The following is a 20,981-nucleotide window of genomic DNA, read 5'->3' on the forward strand; positions in this document are numbered from 1 at the left end:
ATGGATGGATGATGGATGGATGGATGGATGGATGGATGGATGGATGGGTTGAGGGACAGGAGATGGATGATGGATGGATGATGGATGGATGGATGGATGGATGGATGGATGGATGGATGGTGGATGATGGATGGATGATGGATGAAGGATGGATGGATGAGTTGATGGACAGGAGATGTATGATGCATGATGGATGGATGGAGGCTAGGAAATGGATGGATGGATGATGGATGATGGATGGAGAATGGATGAGTTGATGGACAGGAGATGGATGATGGATGATGGATGATGGATGGATGGGTTGAGGGGCAGGAGATAGATGATGCATGACGGATGGAGAATGGATGAGTTGAGGGACAGGAGATGGATGATGGATGATGGATGAGTTGATGGATGGGGAATGGATGAGTTGAGGGACAGGAGACAGATGATGGATGATAGATGGATGGATGGATGGATGGATGATGGATTATGGATGGATAGAAGATGGATGAGTTGAGGGACAGGAGACAGATGACACATGATGGATGGATGGATGGATGGACAAGATGGATGGATGAGGGATGGATGATGGATGGAGAATGGGTGAGTTGAGGGACAGGATAGATGGATGGATGATGGATGAGTTGACGGACAGGAGATGGATGATGGATGATGGACGGATGATGATGGATGATGGGTGGATGACGATGGATGTTGGATGAATGGATGGATAGAGGATGGATGAGTTGAGGGACAGGAGATGGATGATGGGTGGATGACGATGGATGTTGGATGAATGGATGGATGGAGAGAAGACGGATGGAAGATGGATAAGTTGAGGAACAGGACATGGATGCATCAATGGATAATTGGATGGATGATGATGGATGGGTGAGTTGATGGATGGGAAATGGATGAGTTGAAGGACAGCAGATGGATGATGATGAATGATGGATGGATGGATGATGAAGATGGATGACAATAGATGACAGATGACAGTAGATGGTGGATGATGATGATGATGATGGCTGATGACAGCAGATGAAGGATGATGACAGGTGACCGATGACCATGAATGATGATGGATGAATGATGGATGACAGATGATTGTGGATGATGGATGATGGATAACAGATGACCATGGGTGATGGATGATGATGATGATGATGATGATGATGGTGGTGATGGATGATACCAATCGATGATGGATGATGGATGATGATGATGATGATGGATAACAGATGACCATGGGTGATGGATGAGGATGATGATGATGATGGTGATGGATGATACCAAATGATGATGATGATGATGATGATGATGGCGGTAACGGATGACAGATGACCATGGATGGATGATGATGATGACAGATGACAGATGACTGTGGGTGATGGATGGATGGATGATGATGATGATGAGGATGGATGGGTGATGGATGATGATGATTATGATGATGGGGATGGATGACAGATGGCCATGGATGATGATGATGATGATGATGGTGATGAAGATGATGATGATGATGATGGGGATGGATGACAAATGACCATGGATGGATGATGATGATGATAGATGACAGATGACTGTGGGTGATGGATGGATGGATGATGATGATGATGATGATGATGATGATGATGATGATGATGGGGATGGATGACAGATGACCATGGAGGGATGATAATGATGATGATGGGGATGGATGACAGATGACCATGGATGGATGATGATGATGATGATGATGATGGCTGACACCAAACGATGATGGATGATGGATGATGATGATGAAGGATAACAGATGAACATGGGTGATGGATGATGATGATGATGGTGATGGATGATACCAAACAATGATGGTGGATAATGATGATGATGATGACGGCAGATGAAGGGTGATGACGGATGACAGATGACCATGGATGGATGGATGATGATGCTGATGATGCTGATGGCTGACACCAAATGATGATGATGATGATGGGGATGGATGACAGATGACCATGGATGGATGATGATGATGACAGATGACAGATGACTATGGGTGATTGATGGATGTATGATGATGATGACAATGATGATGAGGATGCGGATGGATGGGTGATGGATGGATGGGTGATGATGATGATGATGATGATGATGGTAATGGATGACAGATGACCATGGATGGATAATGAGGATGACAGATGACAGATGACTATGGGTGATGGATGGATGATGATGATGATAGATGAAGATGATGATGATGATGGGGATGGATGACAGATGGCCATGGATTATGATGATGATGATGGTGATGATGGGGATGATGATGATGGTAGATGTAGGATGATGATAGATGACAGATGACCATGGATGGATGATGATGATGATGATGATGATGATGATGGATGGATGGATGGGTGATGGATGATGATGATGATGATGAAGGTGACAGCTGACACCAAACGATGACGGACACCCCTCCCCCTGCCCATCCCCACATCCCCTCCCCCACTGGCCACACCCCCTTCCGGAGCCATCCCCTCCCACCTGCCGGCCCCGCCTGGCCCCGCCCTCACCTGGGCGCACCTGGCAGGTTCGGGAGCAAGGAGGAGTACATGGCGTTCATGAACGAGTTCCTGGAGCTGGAGTGGGCCAGCATGCAGCAGTTCCTCTACGAGATCTCCAACCTGGACACGCTGACCAACAGCACCAGCTTCGAGGGCTACATCGACCTGGGCCGCGAGCTGTCCACGCTGCACGCGCTGCTCTGGGAGGTCATGAGCCAGCTCAGCAAGGTATGCACCTGGGCACACCTGGGGAGCCTCACCTGAGCAGGTACAGCCTCACCTGGGCCGCGAGCTGTCCACGCTGCACGCGCTGCTCTGGGAGGTCATGAGCCAGCTCAGCAAGGTACGCACCTGGGCACACCTGGGGAGCCTCACCTGGGTGGGTATGGCCTCACCTGTGCACCCATGGGCTCACCTGGGGGTCACCTGGGCCATGAGCTGTCCACGCTGCACACGCTGCTCTGGGAGGTCATGAGCCAGCTCAGCAAGGTATGCACCTGGGCAGCCTCACCTGGGTGGGTACAGCCTCACCTGAGCGGGTACAGCCTCACCTGGGCGGGTACAGCCTCACCTGGGCCGCGAGCTGTCCACACTGCATGCGCTGCTCTGGGAGGTCATGAGCCAGCTCAGCAAGGTACGCACCTGGGCACACCTGGGGAGCCTCACCTGGGCGGGTACAGCACCACCTGAGCGGTTACAGCCTCACCTGGGCGGGTACAGCCTCACCTGGGTGGGTACAGCCTCACCTGGGCGGGTACAGCCTCACCTGGGCCGCAAGCTGTACATGCTGCACACGCTGCTCTGGGAGGTCATGAGCCAGCTCAGCAAGGTACGCACCTGGGCACACCTGGGGAGCCTCACCTGGGCAGGTACAGCCTCACCTGAGCAGGTACAGCCTCACCTGGGCGGGTACAGCCTCACCTGTGCCGCTACAGCCTCACCTGTGCACCCATGTGCTCACCTGGGGGTCACCTGGGGGTGGTGATGGACATCCTGCCCAGGCTGCTCTGGGAGGTCATGAGCCAGCTCAGCAAGATACACACCTGGGCAGCCTCACCTGTGTGCCCAGGGCCTCACCTGTGCAGGTACAGCCTCACCTGTGTGCCCATGGCTCACCTGAGGGTCACCTGGGGGTCACCTGGGGGTGGGGTGGGGATGGACACCCTGCATGTGCTGCTCTGGGAGGTCAAGGAGAGGTCAACAGGGTCCCTCTCTGGGAGGTTCCACCTGCCCAGGTGTTCCCAGGTTCTCTCCAGTGTTCCCAGGTGTGCCCAGGTGTTACCTAGCGCTCCCTGCAGGAGCTAGCGCAGTTGTTAGAAGGTCAATAGCGTCCCCCTAGGTGAGCTCCCAGGTGTGCCCAGGTGTGCCCAGGTGCACTCAGGTGTGCTCACCTGTCCCCCCTGAAGGAGGCGCTGCTAAAGCTGGGCTCGCTGTCACTGGGAGGTCACTGGGAGGTCAATGGGGTCCCCCCACGGGTGGTCAAGGGGAGGTCCCAGGTGTTCCCAGGTGTGCCCAGGTGTACTGAGGTGTGCTCAGGTGTGTTTTACCCCTGTAGGAGGCGCTGCTGAAGCTGGGCCCTTGTCACTAGGAGGTCACTAGGTCATACCCCAGGTGTTCCCAGGTTCCCCCACAGGTGTTCCCAGGTGTTTCCAGGTTCTGTCAGGTGTTCCCAGGTGTGCTCAGGTGTGTTCTTACCTGTCCCCCTGCAGGAGGCACTGGTGAAGCTGGGCAGTCAGTGAGATGCCCCTGTAGGAGTTCCCAGGTTCCCCCACAGGTGTTCCCAGGTGCGCTCAGGTGTGCCCAGGTGCACTCAGGTGTTACCAGGTGCACTCAGGTGTTCCCAGGTGCGCTCAGGTGTGTTTTACCTGTCCCCTAGGAGGCGCTGCTGAAGCTGGGCAGTCAGTGAGATGCCCCTGTAGGTGTTCCCAGGTTCCCCCACAGGTGTTCCCAGGCATTCCCAGGTTCTCTCAGGCTCTCCTAGGTGTGCCCAGGTGTGCCCAGGTGCGCTCAGGTGTGTTTTACCTGTCCCCCTAGGAGGCGCTGCTGAAGCTGGGCCCTTGTCACTAGCAGGTCAATGAGAGGTCAATGACAGGTCAATGGGGTTCACCCACAGGTGTTCCCAGGTGCACTCAGGTGTTCCCAGGTGTGCTCAGGTGTGCTCTTACCTGTCCCCCCAGCAGGAGGCGCTGCTGAAGCTGGGCCCTTGTCACTAGGAGGTCACTAGGAGGTCACTAGGTCATACCCCAGGTGTTCCCAGGTTCTCTCAGGTGTTCCCAGGTGCGCTCAGGTGTGCCCAGGTGCACTCAGGTGTGTTTTACCTGTCCCCCAGGAGGCGCTGCTGAAGCTGGGCCCTTGTCACTAGCAGGTCACTAGGTGGTCACTAGGTCATACCCCAGGTGTTCCCAGGTTCTCTCAGGTGTTCCCAGGTGCGCTCAGGTGTGTTTTACCTGTTCCCTAGGAGGCGCTGCTGAAGCTGGGCCCTTGTCACTAGCAGGTCACTAGGTCATACCCTAGGTGTTCCCAGGTGCGCTCAGGTGTGTTTTACCTGTCCCCCAGGAGGCGCTGCTGAAGCTGGGCCCTTGTCACTAGCAGGTCAATGAGAGGTCAATGACAGGTCAATGGGGTTCACCCACAGGTGTTCCCAGGTGTTCCCAGGTGTTCCCAGGTGCACTCAGGTGCGCTCAGGTGTGTTTTACCTGTCCCCCAGGAGGCGCTGCTGAAGCTGGGCCCGCTGCCGCGGCTGCTGACGGACATCAGCGTGGCTCTGCGCAACCCTCACCTGCAGCGGCAGCCCAGCCAGGGCGAGCGCCTGCCGCCCAAGGGGTTGGTGCTGCGCGGCCCCTCGGCGGAGCTGCAGCCCTACCTCGTGCGCGACCTCAACAGGTGAGACGCACCTGCGCAGGTGACCCCACAGGTGCGGCGGGGAGAGCCCGGCAGGGGGCGTGGGACCCACCCTGTGCGTCCAGGTGTGTCCTGTGCTGAGCCCCAGGTGACACCCCCACCTCACCTGGGCTCACCTGGGGTGGTCCCACACACCTGTGACACCCCCATGTCCTCCCAAACACCTGTGGGATCTTCATGTCCCACCTGTGACTCCCTGTTGTGTCCTGTCCTGTGTCCCAGGTGACACCCCTACCTCACCTGGTCACCCTTGCTCTCACCTGGATGGCCACACCCACCTGTGACACCCCCATGTCCCCATGGTGACACCCTGTGACCTCACTGTACCACCTGCTGTGTCCTGTTCTGCGCCCCAGGTGACACCCCAACCGCACCTGGGCTCACCTGGTGGTTCTCAGTCTCACCTGGGGCCACCTGTGACCCCCCATGTCCCCCCAAACACCTGTGGGACCTTCATGTCCCACCTGTGATCCCCTCATTGTGTCCTGTTCTGTGCCCCAGGTGACCCTCCCATGTCACCTGGGCTCACCTGGATGGCCACACCCAGTGACCCCCCATGTCCTCCCAAATACCTGTGGGACCTTCTCACCTGTGAATCCCCCATGTCCCCATGGTGTCCCCAATGTCCTCATGGCGTCTCTGTGTCCCACTTGTCACCTCCCTGTTGTGTCCTGTGCTGTGCCCCAGGTGACATCCCAACCTCACCTGGGCTCACCTGGGTGACCACACCCACCTGTGACCCCCCCATGTCCCCAAGGCAACCCCCCAAATACCTGTGGGACCTTCATGACCCACCTGTGACCCCCACCGGGACCCCCAATGTCACCTGGTGTCCCCAGGTCTCACCTGGGGATGTCACCTGGGACACAGGACAGGACCCATGTCCCTCTGAGTGTCCCCACCTGTCCCAGGTGTCCCCGGGTCTCACCTGAGGTGTCACCTGTCCTGCCCTGGTGTTCCCACCTGTCCCAGGTGTCCCTGGGTCTCACCTGGGGGTGTCACCTGGGACACAGGACAGGACCCATGTCCCTCTGAGCGTCCCCACCTGTCCCAGGTGTCCCTGGGTCTCACCTGGGGTGTCACCTGTTCCCCCCATGTCTCCTCCCAGTGTCCCCACCTGTCCCAGGTGTCCCCGCGTCTCACCTGGGGGTGTCACCTGTCCCGCCCTGGTGTCCCCACCTGTCCCAGGTGTCCCCGGGTCTCACCTGGAGTGTCACCTGTCCTGCCCTGGTCTCCTCCCAGTGTCCCCACCTGTCCCAGGTGTCCCCAGGTCTCACCTGGGGCTGTCACCTGTCCTGCCCTGGTGTCCCCTGTGTGTCCCTGGGTCTCACCTGGGGTGTCACCTGTCCTGCCCTGGTGTCCCCCCAGTGTCCCCACCTGTCCCAGGTGTCCCCGGGTCTCACCTGGGGGTGTCACCTGTCTCTGTCCCCACAGCTCCGTGGATCTGCAGTCCTACATGGTGCGGGGGCTCAACAGGTGAGGGGCGGGAATGGGATTTTTTGGGATTTGGGATTTGGGATTTGGGATTTGGGATTTGGGATCAGGATGGGGATGGAGTTGAGACCGGGACCGGATCAGGATTGGGATTTGGGATTTGGGATTTGGGATTTGGGATTTGGGATTTGGGATTGGGATGGGGATGGAGTTGGGAGTGGGATGGGATCAGGACTGGGATTTGGGATCCGGATGGGAACGGGACTGGGACGAGGAGTGGGATGGAGACTGGGATCAGTATTTGGGATTTGGAGTTTGGGATCAGTATTTGGGATTTGGAATTTGGGATCAGTATTTGGGATGGAGTTGAGACTGGGACTGGATCCGGATTGGGATTTGGGATCAGGATGGGAACGGGACTGGGACGAGGAGTGGGATGAAGATTGGGATTTGGGATCTGGATGGGAACGGGATTGGGACTAGGAGTGGGATGGAGATTGGGATTCGGGATCAGTATCCCCCCATCCTCCCCGACCCCAAACCCCCGTCCCATCCATCCCCCCGATCCCTGTCCCCGCAGCTCCATGGACGTGCCGCGCCTGCCGTCCCCGCCGCAGGAGAAAGGCCCGCCGGAGGTGCTGGTGCTCAGCCGCCCGCCGCTCGCCCGCTCCTCGCCCGCCTACTGCACGAGCAGCTCGGACCTCACCGAGCCCGAGGGGGGCCGCGGGGGGGCCCTGGGGGTCGGCAAGAGCGTGTCCATGCTGGACCTGCAGGACGGACGCGTGGACAGCATCCCCAGCCTGCCGGCCGAGCTGCTGGCCGGAGGTCCGGCTCCGGGGGGCGCCGGCCAGGGGGGGCTGCGGCCCGGGCGGCTGTCGCAGGGCAGCGCCTCCAGCCTGGCCCCGCCGCGCCTGGGGGTCCCCGAGCCGGGGGGACCCCAGCTGCGCGTCCCGCTCTCCTTCCAGAACCCCCTGTTCCACCTGGCCGCCGATGGCCCCTTGCGCGGCCCCGAGGGCGGCGGAGGGGGCGGGAGGGGCGAGGGGGGCGGCGGCGAGGGGGGACACTTCGGGGGCGTCGCCCCGCCGCCGCTGCACGGCTACAGCAAGAGCGAGGAGCTGGCGACCCCTCCCCAAAAACACATCACGCACAGCCACAGCTACAGCGACGAGTTCGGGCGGCCCGGCGGCGACTTCGGCCGCAGGCAGCTGTCCCTGCAGGACACGCTGGCGCCGCCGCAGATCACCATCGGCGCCCCGCCGCCGCCCACCCCGCGGGGGTCGCGGGCGGGCAAAGGGGGCGGCGGGCCCTCGGCGCTCGGCGTGCCGCAGAAGCCTCGCCCGGCCAGCGGCAACCTGCTGGCGTCGCCCGAGCCCGCCTACGGGCCGCCCCGCTCCCGCCAGCCCTCCCTGGCCAAGGAGGCCTCGGTGGCCGGCATGAAGCCGCCTGTCACCAAGCAGGTGGGGGGACAGCGGGGACAGCGGGGACAGCGGGGGGGTGTGGGGGATATGGGGACATTGGGGACATCGGGGGGATGTATGGGATGTGGGGGATGTGGAGGTCTCGGTGGCTGGCATGAAAGCTGCCTGTCACCAAGCAGGTGGGGGCACAGCGGGGACGTGGGGGATGTGGGGGATATGGGGACATTGGGGACATCATGGGTGGGGTATGGGGACATTGGGGACATTGGGGACATCAGAGGATGTGGGGTGTATGGGGACATCGGGGTGTATGGGATGTGGGGACATTGGGGACATCAGGGGATGTATGGGATGTGGGGGATATGGGGACATTGGGGACATCAGGGGGGTGGGGTATGGGGACATCGGGGACATCGGGGGGATGTATGGGATGTGGGGGATATGGGGACACCGGGGTGTGGGGGACATGGAGACATTGGGGACATCAGGGGATGTATGGGATGTGGGGGATATGGGGACATTTGGGGACATCTGGGGGCACAGGGGACATGGAGGTCTCGGTGGCCGGCATGAAGCCGCCTGTCACCAAGCAGGTGTGGGGACAGTGGGGACAGCGGGGGATGTGAGGGATATTGGGGCTATATGGGGATATAGGGGATAGAGAATGGGAAATAGGGACACGGGGGATATAGGGGATAAAGGGACATGTGGGACACAGAGGATATGGGATATGGGGACATGGGGACACAGGGGTGCATGGGGACATGGGGAATATCGGGATATGGGACATGGGGACATGGGGGTATATGGGATATGGGGACATGGGGACATGGGGACACAGGGGTACATGGGGACATGGGGGTATCAGGATGTGGGACATGGGGGTATATGGGATATGGGGACATGGGGACACAGGGGTGCATGGGGGTATCAGGATATGGGACATGGGGGTATATGGGATATAGGGGACATGGGACATGGGGACACGCTGGGGACATGCTGGTGCAGGGGGAACCAAACTCATCAGTGTGTCCCCTGTGTCCCCTTTATCCCTCAATGTCTCCCTGTAATGTCCCCGTGTGTCCCCATGTCCCCCACGTCCCCCTTTCCCCCATATCCCCCCTACGTCTGTCTATGTCCCCTCACTGTCCCCATCCTTCCCACTGTCCCCCCACTGTCCCATGTCCCTGTGTCCTCCTGCCACCCCCGTGTCCCCCCACATCCCACATCCCCCCCGCTGTCCCCATCCCCCCTGCTGTCCCCATGTCCCTCTGTGTCTCACCACATCCCAATGTCCTCATGTCCCCCCACTGTCCTCATTCCCCGTTCCCCCACTGTATCCCCTTGCTGTCCCCACACCCCTACTGTCCCTGTGTCACCCACTGTCCCCATACGCCATATCCCATACTCATATCCCTATATCCCATATCCCCCTGGTGTCACCCTGTCCCCGATGTCCCCATGTCCCCGATGTCTGTGTCCCCCTGCTGTCCTGCTGTTCCCGTGTCCCCACTGTCCCCATTCCCCATGTCCCCATGTCCCCGCTGTCCCCATGTCCCACATCCCCATATCTCATCTCCTCCACATCCCTTTTTTCCCTCACACCCTTGATGTCCCCCCACGTCCCCTCACTGTCCCCACACCCCCCACTGTCCCTGTGTCACCCACTGTCCCCATACGCCATATCCCATACTCATATCCCTATATCCCATATCCCCTGATATCACCCTGTCCCCCATGTCCCCTGATCCCCATGTCCTCTATGTCCCCACGTCCCCCAATTGTCCCCACGTCCCCGGTGTCCCTGTGTCCCTCTTATGTCCCCGAGCACCCACACTCCCTGATGTCCCCACATCCCCCGATGTCCCCACGCCCCCATGTCCCCTGATGCCCACGCCCCCCGTCCCCGATGTCCCCACGTCCCTCTATGTCCCCACGTCTCCCAATGTCCCCCGATGTCCCCACACCCCCTGCTGTCCCTCTGTTACCCGCTGTCCCCATACTCCATATCCCATATCCCCAAATCCTCCATATCCCCCTGGTGTCCCCCGATGTCCCCTGCTGTCCCCCGGTGTCCCCGTGTCCCGGTGTCCCGCAGGCGTCGCAGACGCCGTCCACGCTGAACCCGGTGCTGCCGGCGTCGGAGCGCACGGTGGCATGGGTGTCCAACATGCCGCACCTGTCGGCCGACATCGAGAGCTCCCACATCGAGCGCGAGGAGTACAAGCTCAAGGAGTACTCCAAGTCCATGGACGAGAGCCGGCTGGACCGGGTAGGGCGGCGTCAGGGGCGGGGACAGGTGGGGACAGGTGTGCTCAGGTGTGACAGGTGTGAGCAGGTGTGCTCAGGTGTGTCAGGTGTGCTCAGGTGTGAGAGATGGTCCAAGTCCATGGACGAGAGCCGGCTGGACCGGGTAGGGCGGCGTCAGGGGCGGGGACAGGTGGGGACAGGTGTGAACAGGTGTGCTCAGGTGTGCTCAGGTGTGACAGGTGTGACAGATAGAGAGGATGAGGATGGTCCAAGTCCATGGACGAGAGCCGGTTGGACCGGATAGGGCAGCATGAGAGGCGGGGGCAGGTGTGACAGGTGTGCTCAGGTGTGACAGGTGTGCTCAGGTGTGACAGGTGTGCTCAGGTGTGAGCAGGTGTGCTCAGGTGTGACAGGTGTGCTCAGGTGTGACAGGTGTGACAGGTGTGCTCAGGTGTGACAGGTGTGCTCAGGTGTGCTCAGGTGTGACAGGTGTGACAGATAGAGAGGATGAGGATGGTCCAAGTCCATGGACGAGAGCCGGCTGGATCGGGTAGGGTGGCGTGAGGGACGGGGCAGAGGGACAGGTGTGAACAAGTGTGACAGGTGTGCTCAGGTGTGACAGGTGTGCTCAGGTGTGAGGGATCCATGTGGTTGAGATGGTCCAAGTCCATGGACGAGAGCCGGCTGGACCGGGTAGGGCAGCGTGAGGGGAGGGGACAGGGGGACAGGTGTGCCCAGGTGTGCTCAGGTGTGACGGGTGTGCTCAGGTGTGACGGGTGTGCTCAGGTGTGACGGGTGTGACAGGTGTGACAGGTGTGCTCAGGTGTGATGGATGCAGGGAATGGGCATGGTAATGGATGAGAACCGGCTGGACCAGGTAGGGCGGCGTCAGGGGTGGGGACAGGTGTGACAGGTGTGACAGGTGTGCTCAGGTGTGACAGGTGTGCTCAGGTGTGAGTAATTAATGAGATAGATATGGTCCAAGTCCATGGACGAGAGCCGGCTGGACTGGGTAGGATGGCATGTAGGACAGGGGGACAGGTGTGCTCAGGTGTGACAGGTGTGCTCAGGTGTGACAGGTGTGACAGGTGTGCTCAGGTGTGCTCAGGTGTGAGTGATCCATGATATAGAGATGGTCCAAGTCCATGGACGAGAGCCGGCTGGACAGGGTAGGGCAGCGTGAGGGGCGGGGCGGGGGGACAGGTGTGCTCAGGTGGGACAGGTGTGCTCAGGTGTGCTCAGGTGTGAGGGATCCATGGGGTGGAGATGATCCAAGTCCATGGATGAGAGCTGGCTGGACCGGGTAGGGCAGCGTGAGGGGTGGGACAGGTGTGAACAGGTGAGCAGGTGTGACAGGTGTGAACAAGTGTGACAGGTGTGCTCAGGTGTGAGGGACAGAGAGGAGGAAATGGTCCAAGTCCATGGACAAGAGCTGGCTGGACTGGGTAGGGCAGCGTGAGGGGCGGGGGGACAGGTGTGCTCAGGTGTGAGGGATGGAGAGGATGAGGATGGTGATGGACGAAAGCCGGCTGGACCGGGTAGGGCGGCGTCAGGGGCGGGGACAGGTGGGAACAGGTGTGACAGGTGTGACAGGTGTGACAGGTGTGCTCAGGTGTGACAGGTGTGACAGGTGTGCTCAGGTGTGAGTAATTCATGAGATAGAGATGATCCAAGTCCATGGACGAGAGCCGGCTGGACTGGGTAGGGCGGCGTGAGGGGCGGGGACAGGTGTGCTCAGGTGTGCCCAGGTGTGCCAGGTGTGCCCAGGTGTGCCAGGTGTGCCTGTGCGGGGCTGTATCGGGTCCCAGGTGTGCCCAGGTGTGCCAGGTGTGCCCAGGTGTGCCCAGGCGTGTCTGTGCAGGGCTGTATCGGGTCCCAGGTGTGCCAGGTGTGCCCAGGTGTGTCTGTGCAGGGCTGTATCGGATCCCAGGTGTGCCCAGGTGTACCCAGGTGTGCCCAGGTGTGCCCAGGTGTGCCAGGTGTGTCTGTGCGAGGCTGTATCGGATCCCAGGTGTGCCCAGGTGTGCCCAGGTGTGCCCAGGTGTCCCTTGTGGCAGGTGAAGGAGTACGAGGAGGAGATCCACTCGCTCAAGGAGCGGGGACAGGGGGTGTGCCAGGTATGCCCAGGTGTGTCTGTGCGGGGCTGTATCGGATCCCAGGTGTGCCCAGGTGTGCCCAGGTGTGCCAGGTGTGCCCAGGTGTGCCCAGGTGTCCCTTGTGGCAGGTGAAGGAGTATGAGGAGGAGATCCACTCGCTCAAGGAGCGGGGACAGGGGGTGTGCCCAGGTGTGCCAGGTGTGCCCAGGTGTGCCCAGGTGTGCCAGGTGTGTCTGTGCAGGGCTGTATCGGATCCCAGGTGTGCCAGGTGTGCCCAGGTGTGTCTGTGCGGGGCTGTATCGGATCCCAGGTGTGCCCAGGTGTGCCAGGTGTGCCCAGGTGTGCCAGGTGTGCCCAGGTGTGTCTGTGCAGGGCTGTATCGGATCCCAGGTGTGCCCAGGTGTGCCCAGGTGTGCCCAGGTGTCCCTTGTGGCAGGTGAAGAAGTACGAGGAGGAGATCCACTCGCTCAAGGAGTGGGGACAGGGGGTGTGCCAGGTGTGCCCAGGTGTGCCAGGTGTGCCAGGTGTGCCCAGGTGTGCCCAGGTGTGCCCAGGTGTGCCAGGTGTGTCTGTGCGAGGCTGTATCGGGTCCCAGGTGTGCCAGGTGTGCCCAGGTGTGCCCAGGTGTGCCCAGGTGTGGCCAGGTGTGCCCAGGTGTGCCCAGGTGTCCCTTGTGGCAGGTGAAGGAGTACGAGGAGGAGATCCACTCGCTCAAGGAGCGGGGACAGGGGGTGTGCCAGGTGTGCCAGGTGTGCCCAGGTGTGCCAGGTGTGCCAGGTGTGCCCAGGTGTGCCCAGGTGTGCCAGGTGTCCCAGGTGTGCCAGGTGTGCCAGGTGTGCCCAGGTGTGCCAGGTGTGCCCAGGTGTCCCTTGTGGCAGGTGAAGGAGTACGAGGAGGAGATCCACTCGCTCAAGGAGCGGGGACAGGGGGTGTGCCAGGTGTGCCCAGGTGTGCCAGGTGTGCCAGGTGTGCCAGGTGTGCCCAGGTGTGCCCAGGTGTCCCTTGTGGCAGGTGAAGGAGTACGAGGAGGAGATCCACTCGCTCAAGGAGCGGCTGCACATGTCGAACCGGAAGCTGGAGGAGTACGAGCGCCGCCTGGTGACGCAGGAGGAGCAAACCAGCCGCATCCTGCTGCAGTACCAGCAGCGCCTGGAGCTCAGCGAGAAGAGGCTGCGGCAGCAGCAGCAGGAGAAGGACAGCCAGATCAAGAGCATCATCGGCAGGTGAGGGACACACGGCGACAGCGGGGACACGGGGACATTGGGGACTGCGGGGACAGTGAGAGAGATGGGGACATGGGGACAGCCAGGGACAGCCAGGGCCATGGACACACAGGGTCATGGGGACACAGGGACACCCAGGGACAGCCAGATCAAGAGCATCATCGGCAGGTGAGGGACACACGGCGACAGCGGGGACACGGGGACAGCGGGGACAGAGGGGACAGCGGGGACACTGAGAGTGATGGGGCCATGGGGACACACAGGGCCATGGGGACACACAGGGACAGACAGGGACAGCCAGATCAAGAGCATCATCGGCAGGTGAGGGACACACGGCGGCAGCGGGGACACGGGGACAATGGGGACAGAGGGGACAATGGGGACTGCAGGGACAACGGGGACATTGAGAGCAATGGGGACAATGGGGACATGGGGACACACAGGGCCATGGGGACACACAGGGACACCCAGGGACAGCCAGATCAATAGCATCATCGGCAGGTGAGGGACACACGGCGACAGCGGGGACACGGGGACACGGGGACAGCGGGGACTGCGGGGACAATGGGGACAGTGAGAGAGATAGGGACATGGGAACACACAGGGCCATGGACACACGGGGACAGCCAGTGACATGGGGACACACAGGGACAGCCAGATCAAGAGCATCATCGGCAGGTGAGGGACACACGGGGACTGCGGGGACAATAGGGACACTGGGGACATTGGGGACAGCGAGAGTGATGAGGGTATGGGGACACCCAAGGCCATGGGGACACACAGGGACAGCCAGAGCCATGGGGACACACAGGGACACACAGGGACAACCAGATCAAGAGCATCATTGGCAGGTGAGGGACACATGGGGACAATAGGGACAGCGGGGACATTGGGACATTGAGAGCAATGGGGACATGGGGACACCCAGGGACAGCCAGATCAAGAGCATCATCGGCAGGTGAGGGACACACGGCGACAGCGGGGACACGGGGACAGCGGGGACATCAGGGACATTGGGGACAATGAGAGCAATGGGGACAATGGGGACAATGGGGACATTGAGAGTGATGGGGACATGGGGACACACAGGGCCATAGGCACACAGGGACAGCCAGGGACAGCCAGATCAAGAGCATCATTGGCAGGTGAGGGACACACGGCGACAGCGGGGACACGGGGACATTGAGAGTGATGGGGACAATGGGGACATGGGGACACACAGGGCCATGGGGACACACAGGGACATCCAGGGACAGCCAGATCAAGAGCATCATTGGCAGGTGAGGGACACACGGCGACAGCGGGGACACGGGGACATTGAGAGTGATGGGGACATGGGGGCATCAGGGACATGGGCACACAGGGACACACAGGGACACACAGGGACAGCCAGATCAAGAGCATCATCGGCAGGTGAGGGACACAAGGCGACAGCGGGGACACGGGGACAATGGGGACAGCGGGGACATTGGGGATAATGGGGACATTGGGGACAGCGGGGACAGCAGGGACACACAGGGACAGCCAGATCAAGAGCATCAGTAGCAGGTGAGGGACACACAGGGACAGCAGGGACAGCAAGGACAGTGGGGACAATGGGGACACTGGGGACAGAAGGGACAGTGAGCAATGGGGACATGGGGACACACAGGGCCATGGACACACAGGGACAGCCAGGGACATGGGGACACACAGGGACACACAGGGACAGCCAGATCAAGAGCATCATCGGCAGGTGAGGGACACACGGGGACTGCGGGGACATCAGGGACACTGAGAGTGATGGGGACACTGGGGACACACAGGGACAATGGGGACTGCAGGGACATTGGGGACAGACAGAGATACTGGGGACAAACTGAGCTATGGGGACACACAGAGACCTTGGGGACAGCCAGGGGACACTGGGGACATGGGGACAGCTGGAGATACTGGAGACACATGGAGACACAGGGACAGACAGGGCCATGGGGACAGACAGGGACACGGTGGTGACAAACAGAGATATTGGGGACAAACAGGGCCATGGGGACACACAGGGACACAAAGGGGACAGACTGGCATTGGGGACAAACAGACTTTGGGGACACACAGGGCCATGGGGACACAAGGACACAGGGGTGACACAGGCACAGGCAGGGACACATAGGACACAGGTGACACAGAGGTGACAGGGCTGTGGGGACATCAGGGGGCACAGGGACATGGCACGACCCACAGCTGTCCCCACAGGTGTCCCCAGGGGTGTCCCCACGAGTGTCCCCACGGGTGTCCCCATGGCTCTGGGGTGTCCTTGGGCTGTCCCTGTGACTTTGGCTGTCCCTGGGCTGTCCCTGGCAGTGTCCCCATGTCCTCGAGGTGTCCCCGGGTGTCTCTGGGAATGTCCCTGGCTGTGTCCCCATGTCCCCGGGCTGTCCCCACACGGTGTCCCCATGAGCCTGGCTGTGTCCCCGTGTCCCCGGGGGTGTGGCCGGGAGGTGGCAGCATGACCCCGGTGAAGCCTGGCGGTGTCCCCGTGTCCCCTGGGTGTGTCCCCATGTCCCTGGGCTGTCCCCAGGCGGTGTCCCTGGGTGTCCCCATGTGCCCGGGCTGTCCCCGGGGGTGTGGCCGGGGGGTGGCAGCATGACCCCGGTGAAGCCTGGCAGTGTCCCCGTGTCCCCGGGCTGTCCCGGGCGGTGTCCCCGTGTCCCCGGGCGGTGTCCCTGGGTGTCCCCGTGTCCCCGGGCGGTGTCCCTGGGTGTCCCCATGTCCCCGGGCGGTGTCCCTGGGTGTCCCCATGTCCCCGGGCAGTGTCCCCGTGTCCCCGGGCGGTGTCCCTGGGTGTCCCCGTGTCCCCGGGGGCGTGGCCGGGGGGTGGCAGCATGACCCCGGTGAAGCCTGGCGGTGTCCCCATGTCCCCGGGCTGTCCCGGGCGGTGTCCCTGGGTGTCCCCATGTCCCCGGGCGGTGTCCCTGGGTGTCCCCGTGTCCCCGGGGTTGTGGCCGGGGGGTGGCAGCATGACCCCGGTGAAGCCTGGCGGTGTCCCCATGTCCCCGGGCTGTGTCCCTGGGTGTCCCCATGTCCCCGGGCGGTGTCCCTGGGTGTCCCCGTGTCCCCGGGGGTGTCGCCGGGAGGGGTGGCAGCATGACCCCGGTGAAGCCTGGCAGTGTCCCCGTGTCCCCGGGCGGTGTCCCTGGGTGTGTCCCCATGTCCCCGGGCTGTCCCCGGGCGGTGTCCCCATGTCCCCGGTCGGTGTCCCCATGTCCCCGGGCGGTGTCCCCATGTCCCCGGGCGGTGTCCCTGGGTGTCCCCGTGTCCCCGGGGTTGTGGCCGGGGGGTGGCAGCATGACCCCGGTGAAGCCTGGCGGTGTCCCCATGTCCCCGGGCGGTGTCCCCGTGTCCCCGGGCGGTGTCCCTGGGTGTCCCCATGTCCCCGGGCGGTGTCCCTGGGTGTCCCCGTGTCCCCGGGGTTGTGGCCGGGGGGTGGCAGCATGACCCCGGTGAAGCCTGGCCCCGCAGGCTGATGCTGGTGGAGCAGGAGCTGCGCAGGGATCACTTGGGCGCTCACGAACCCCCCGAGGGCAGGCGGCGGCTGCTCGACGCTCAGGTGGAAATTACAATGTCATTGCTCTGCTCCGTGTGACATCGGCCATCCCACGCCGCGCTGGGGCCGGGAGGGGGGACCCGGGGGGATTTATGGGGTATTTATGGGGGTTTGGGGATTTATGGGCATTTATGGGGTTTGGGGGATTTAATGGGGTTTAGATTATTGGGGATTTATTTATGGGGTTTGGGGGAGGGGACTATTGTGGGGTTAGGGTGGGGTGGGGGGTTATTTGGGGATTTATGGGGTTTGGGGATTTATGGGGCATTTATGGGGTTTGGGGGATTTAATGGGGTTTAGGGGGTTTGGGGGGATTATTGGGAGATTTATTGGGGGTTTATGGGGGATTTATGGGGGTTTGGGGTGTCCCCGGGGGTTTAGGGGGAATTTATGGGGGTAAGGGGATTTATTGGGGATTTATGGGGGTTTTATGGGGTTTCGGAGGATTATTTGGGAGTTTTGGGGTCTGCGGTGTCCCCAGGGTTTAGGGGATATATGGGGTTTGAGAGGAATTGTTGGGGGTTTGGGGATTATAGGACTGGGATGTCCCCGGGGGTTAGATTTATAGGGGTTGGGGAATTTAATGGGGGTTTGGGGGGATTTAATGGGAATTTATGGGGGTTTGGGGGATTTAATGGGGATTTATGGGGTTTGGGGGCATGGGGGTTTTGGAATTATTGGGGATTTATGGGGGTTTGGGGGGATTTAATGGGGACATGGGGGTTTTGGGGGAATTATTGGGGATTTATGGGGGTTTGGGGATTTATGGGGTTTTATTGGGGATTATTGGGGATTTATGGGGATTGGGGTGTCCCCGGGGATTAGGGGGATTTATGGGGGTTTTATCGGGGATTGAGATGTCCCGGGGTTTTGGGGGCTTTAGGGGATTTAGGGGTGTTTGGGGTGGTTTAATGGAGTTTGGGGGATTTATGGAGGTCTGGGGGTGGATTTATTGGGGATTTATGGGGGTTTTATGGGGACTTATGGGGGTTTAGGGGGATTTTGGGGTTTTATTGGGATTTATGGGGATTGGGGTGTCCCCGGGGGTTAGGGGATTTAGGGGGTTTTATGGGGTTTGGGGAGAATTAATGGGGGTTTGGGGGGATTTAATGAGGATTAATGGGGGTTTGGGGGATTAAATGGGGATTTGTGGGGATTTATTGGGGAATTATGGGATTTATGGGGATTTATGGGGGTTTGGGGTGTCCCGGCCTTGGGGGGGGGTTATTGGGGGATTGGGGATTTATGGGGGTTTTATGGGGATTTATGGGGGTTATTGGGGATTTATGGGGATTTATGGGGGTTTTATGGGGATTTAGGGGTTATTGGGGATTATGGGGGATTTATGGGGGTTTTATCGGGGATTGGGGTGTCCCCGGGGGTTTGGGGGTTTAGGGAGGAATTATGGGGGTTTTATGGAGGTTTTATGGGGTTATTGGTGGGATTTACTGGGGATTTGGGGATTTATGGGGGTTATGATTTATGGGGATTATTTGGGGGTTTGGGGTCTGGGGTGTCCCTTGGGGGTTTGGGGGATTTATGGGGGTTTGGGGGATTTATGGGGTTTGGGGGGATTTTGGGGGTTATGGTGGTTTTATGGGGGTGTTATGGGGTTTGGGGGCATTTATGGGGGTTTGGGGGATTTATGGAGGTTTTGGGGGGTTTTGGGGGGATTTATGGGGATTATTGGGTGTTTTGGAGGGGTTATTGGGGATTTATGAGGTTTTATGGGGGTTTTATGGGGTGGGGATTTATTTGGGATTTGTGGGGGATTTGGGGATTTATGGGGATTTGGGGGATTATTTAGGATTGATTTTGGGGGGGGATAGGGGTGGGCTTGGAGGATTTATAGGGGTTTGGGAGGTTATTGGGGTTTGGGGGATATTTAGGGGTTTTGGGGTTATTTTTGGGTTATTTGGGGTCCGGGGGTGTCCCGGGTGGGTCTTTGGGGTTATTTGGGGGATTTATGGGGTTTTTGGGGTGTCTGGGGGGGTTGGGGACCCCCGGTGGGGGCTGTGGGGGGACAACGCCACCCCTGGGAGGGACATGGTGGCACTTGGGGGGGCACGGGGGGACAGGGCCACCCCTGGAGGGGACAGAGGGACCCCTGGAGGGACAGGGCCACCCCTGGAGGGGACAGAGGGACCCCAGAGGGGACAAAGTGACCCCAAGAGGGGAGAAAGTGACCCCAGAGGTGACAGGGCCACCCCCAGAGGGGACAAAGTGACCCCAGAGGTGACAGGGCCACCCCTAGAGGGGACAGAGTGACCCCAAGAGGGGACAAAGTGACCCCAAGAGGGGACCTGGTGACCCCCAGGGGGACCTGAGGGTGACAGGGCCACCCCCAGCGAGGACAGGGCCACTCCTGGAGGGACAGAGTGACCCCAAGAGGGGACAGGGCCACCCCCAGAGGGGACAAAGTGACCCCTGAGAGGGACAGGGCCACCCCCAGTGGGGACAGGGCCACCTCTGGAGGAACAAAGTGACCCCGAGAGGGGACAGAGTGACCCTAGAAGGGACAGAGCCACCCCTGCGGGGACAAAGGGACCCCAGAAGGGACAGGGGTGACACCAGAGGGACATTTCGGGGCGGAGCTCACCCCGCCCCACCCCCACCGCAGGGACAGCGCCACCCTCGTGTCCCTAAGGCCACCTCAGTGTCCCTAAGGCCACCCCCGAGGCCACCCCGGTGTCCCCAAGGCCACCCCGGTGTCCCCAAGGCTGTCCCCCCCCGGTGACGGGGCCGTTCCCGCGCCCCCTCCTCGGGTCGGGGTCCCCCCGGTGCCACCTCAGGGCCACCTCAGGGCCACCTCAGGGCCACCTCAGGGCCACCTCAGGGCCACCCCGGTGCCACCTCAGGGCCACAGGCCGTGTGGGCGGCCGCGGTGGCCCTGATGTCCCCTCCCGTGTCTCTCTTGTCACAGCTGTCCGTCAGGTAGCGCGGCCTTGGCCGGCCAGTGGCACCGGACCTTCGGCCACCGGTGACACCCCAGGTGGGTCCTTGTCCCCTCCCCGCCACCCCCGGGCCACCGGGGACACCGGGGACACTTGGGGACACGGAGCCGGCTGTCCCCAAGGTCCTCTGGTGTCCCCAAGGGACATTGGGAACGTTGGGGACACGGATCTGCAATGTCCCCGAGATCCTCTGGACACTGGGACCCTTGGGGACATGGATCTGGAATGTCCCCAAGGTCCTTGTATGTCCCCAAGGGACATTGGGAACATTGGGGACATGGATCTGGGTGTCCCCAAGATCCTCTGGACATTGGGACCCTTGGGGACATGGATCTGGGTGTCCCCATGTCCCTCTGGTGTCCCCAAGGGACATTGGGAACACTTGGGGACACGGATCTGCAATGTCCCCAAGGTCCTTTTGTGTCCCCATGTCCTTCCCTTGTCCCCCAGGGACATTGGTACCCTCTGGGGACACAGATCTGAGATGTCCCCAAGGTCCTCTGGTGTCCCCATGTCCTTTCCATGTCCCTCAGGGACACTGGGACCTTTGGGGACATTTGGGGACACAGATCTGGAGTGTCCCCAAGAGCCTTG

At 60.7% G+C, this 20,981-nt stretch overlaps 1 protein-coding gene and 1 long non-coding RNA gene across 5 annotated transcripts in view; both read left to right on the forward strand.

The window, feature by feature from the left end:
• Positions 1–20,981, forward strand: part of LOC146421474 (ras/Rap GTPase-activating protein SynGAP-like) — a 58,439-nt gene that overhangs the window by 29,956 nt on the left and 7,502 nt on the right. Inside the window, exons 12-19 of one of the 4 annotated variants that reach the window (XR_014848668.1) lie at positions 2,555–2,756; positions 5,236–5,411; positions 6,864–6,905; positions 7,444–8,320; positions 10,380–10,553; positions 13,639–13,850; positions 17,349–17,436; positions 20,357–20,425. Coding sequence is in view for 3 of the 4 variants with exons in the window: in XM_085047332.1 (XP_084903458.1) it covers positions 2,555–2,756; positions 5,236–5,411; positions 6,864–6,905; positions 7,444–8,320; positions 10,380–10,553; positions 13,639–13,850; positions 17,336–17,436; positions 20,357–20,425 (1,853 nt within the window). In the remaining variant the exon portion in view is untranslated. Of the gene's footprint in view, positions 1–2,554; positions 2,757–5,235; positions 5,412–6,863; positions 6,906–7,443; positions 8,321–10,379; positions 10,554–13,638; positions 13,851–17,335; positions 17,439–20,356; positions 20,493–20,981 lie in introns of those variants that run through there. The other 3 variants (XM_085047332.1, XM_085047333.1, XM_085047334.1) reach the window with 3 other exon arrangements.
• LOC146421476 (uncharacterized) lies at positions 19,567–19,931 on the forward strand. The gene is made up of 3 exons (XR_014848692.1): positions 19,567–19,668; positions 19,732–19,811; positions 19,855–19,931. It is a non-coding gene; the product is annotated as an uncharacterized LOC146421476 (long non-coding RNA).

Source organism: Lichenostomus cassidix, unplaced genomic scaffold (assembly GCF_008360975.1).
Source record: "Lichenostomus cassidix isolate B80296 unplaced genomic scaffold, HeHo_3.0 HiC_scaffold_33, whole genome shotgun sequence".
In the NCBI taxonomy this organism is placed as follows: domain Eukaryota; kingdom Metazoa; phylum Chordata; class Aves; order Passeriformes; family Meliphagidae; genus Lichenostomus; species Lichenostomus cassidix.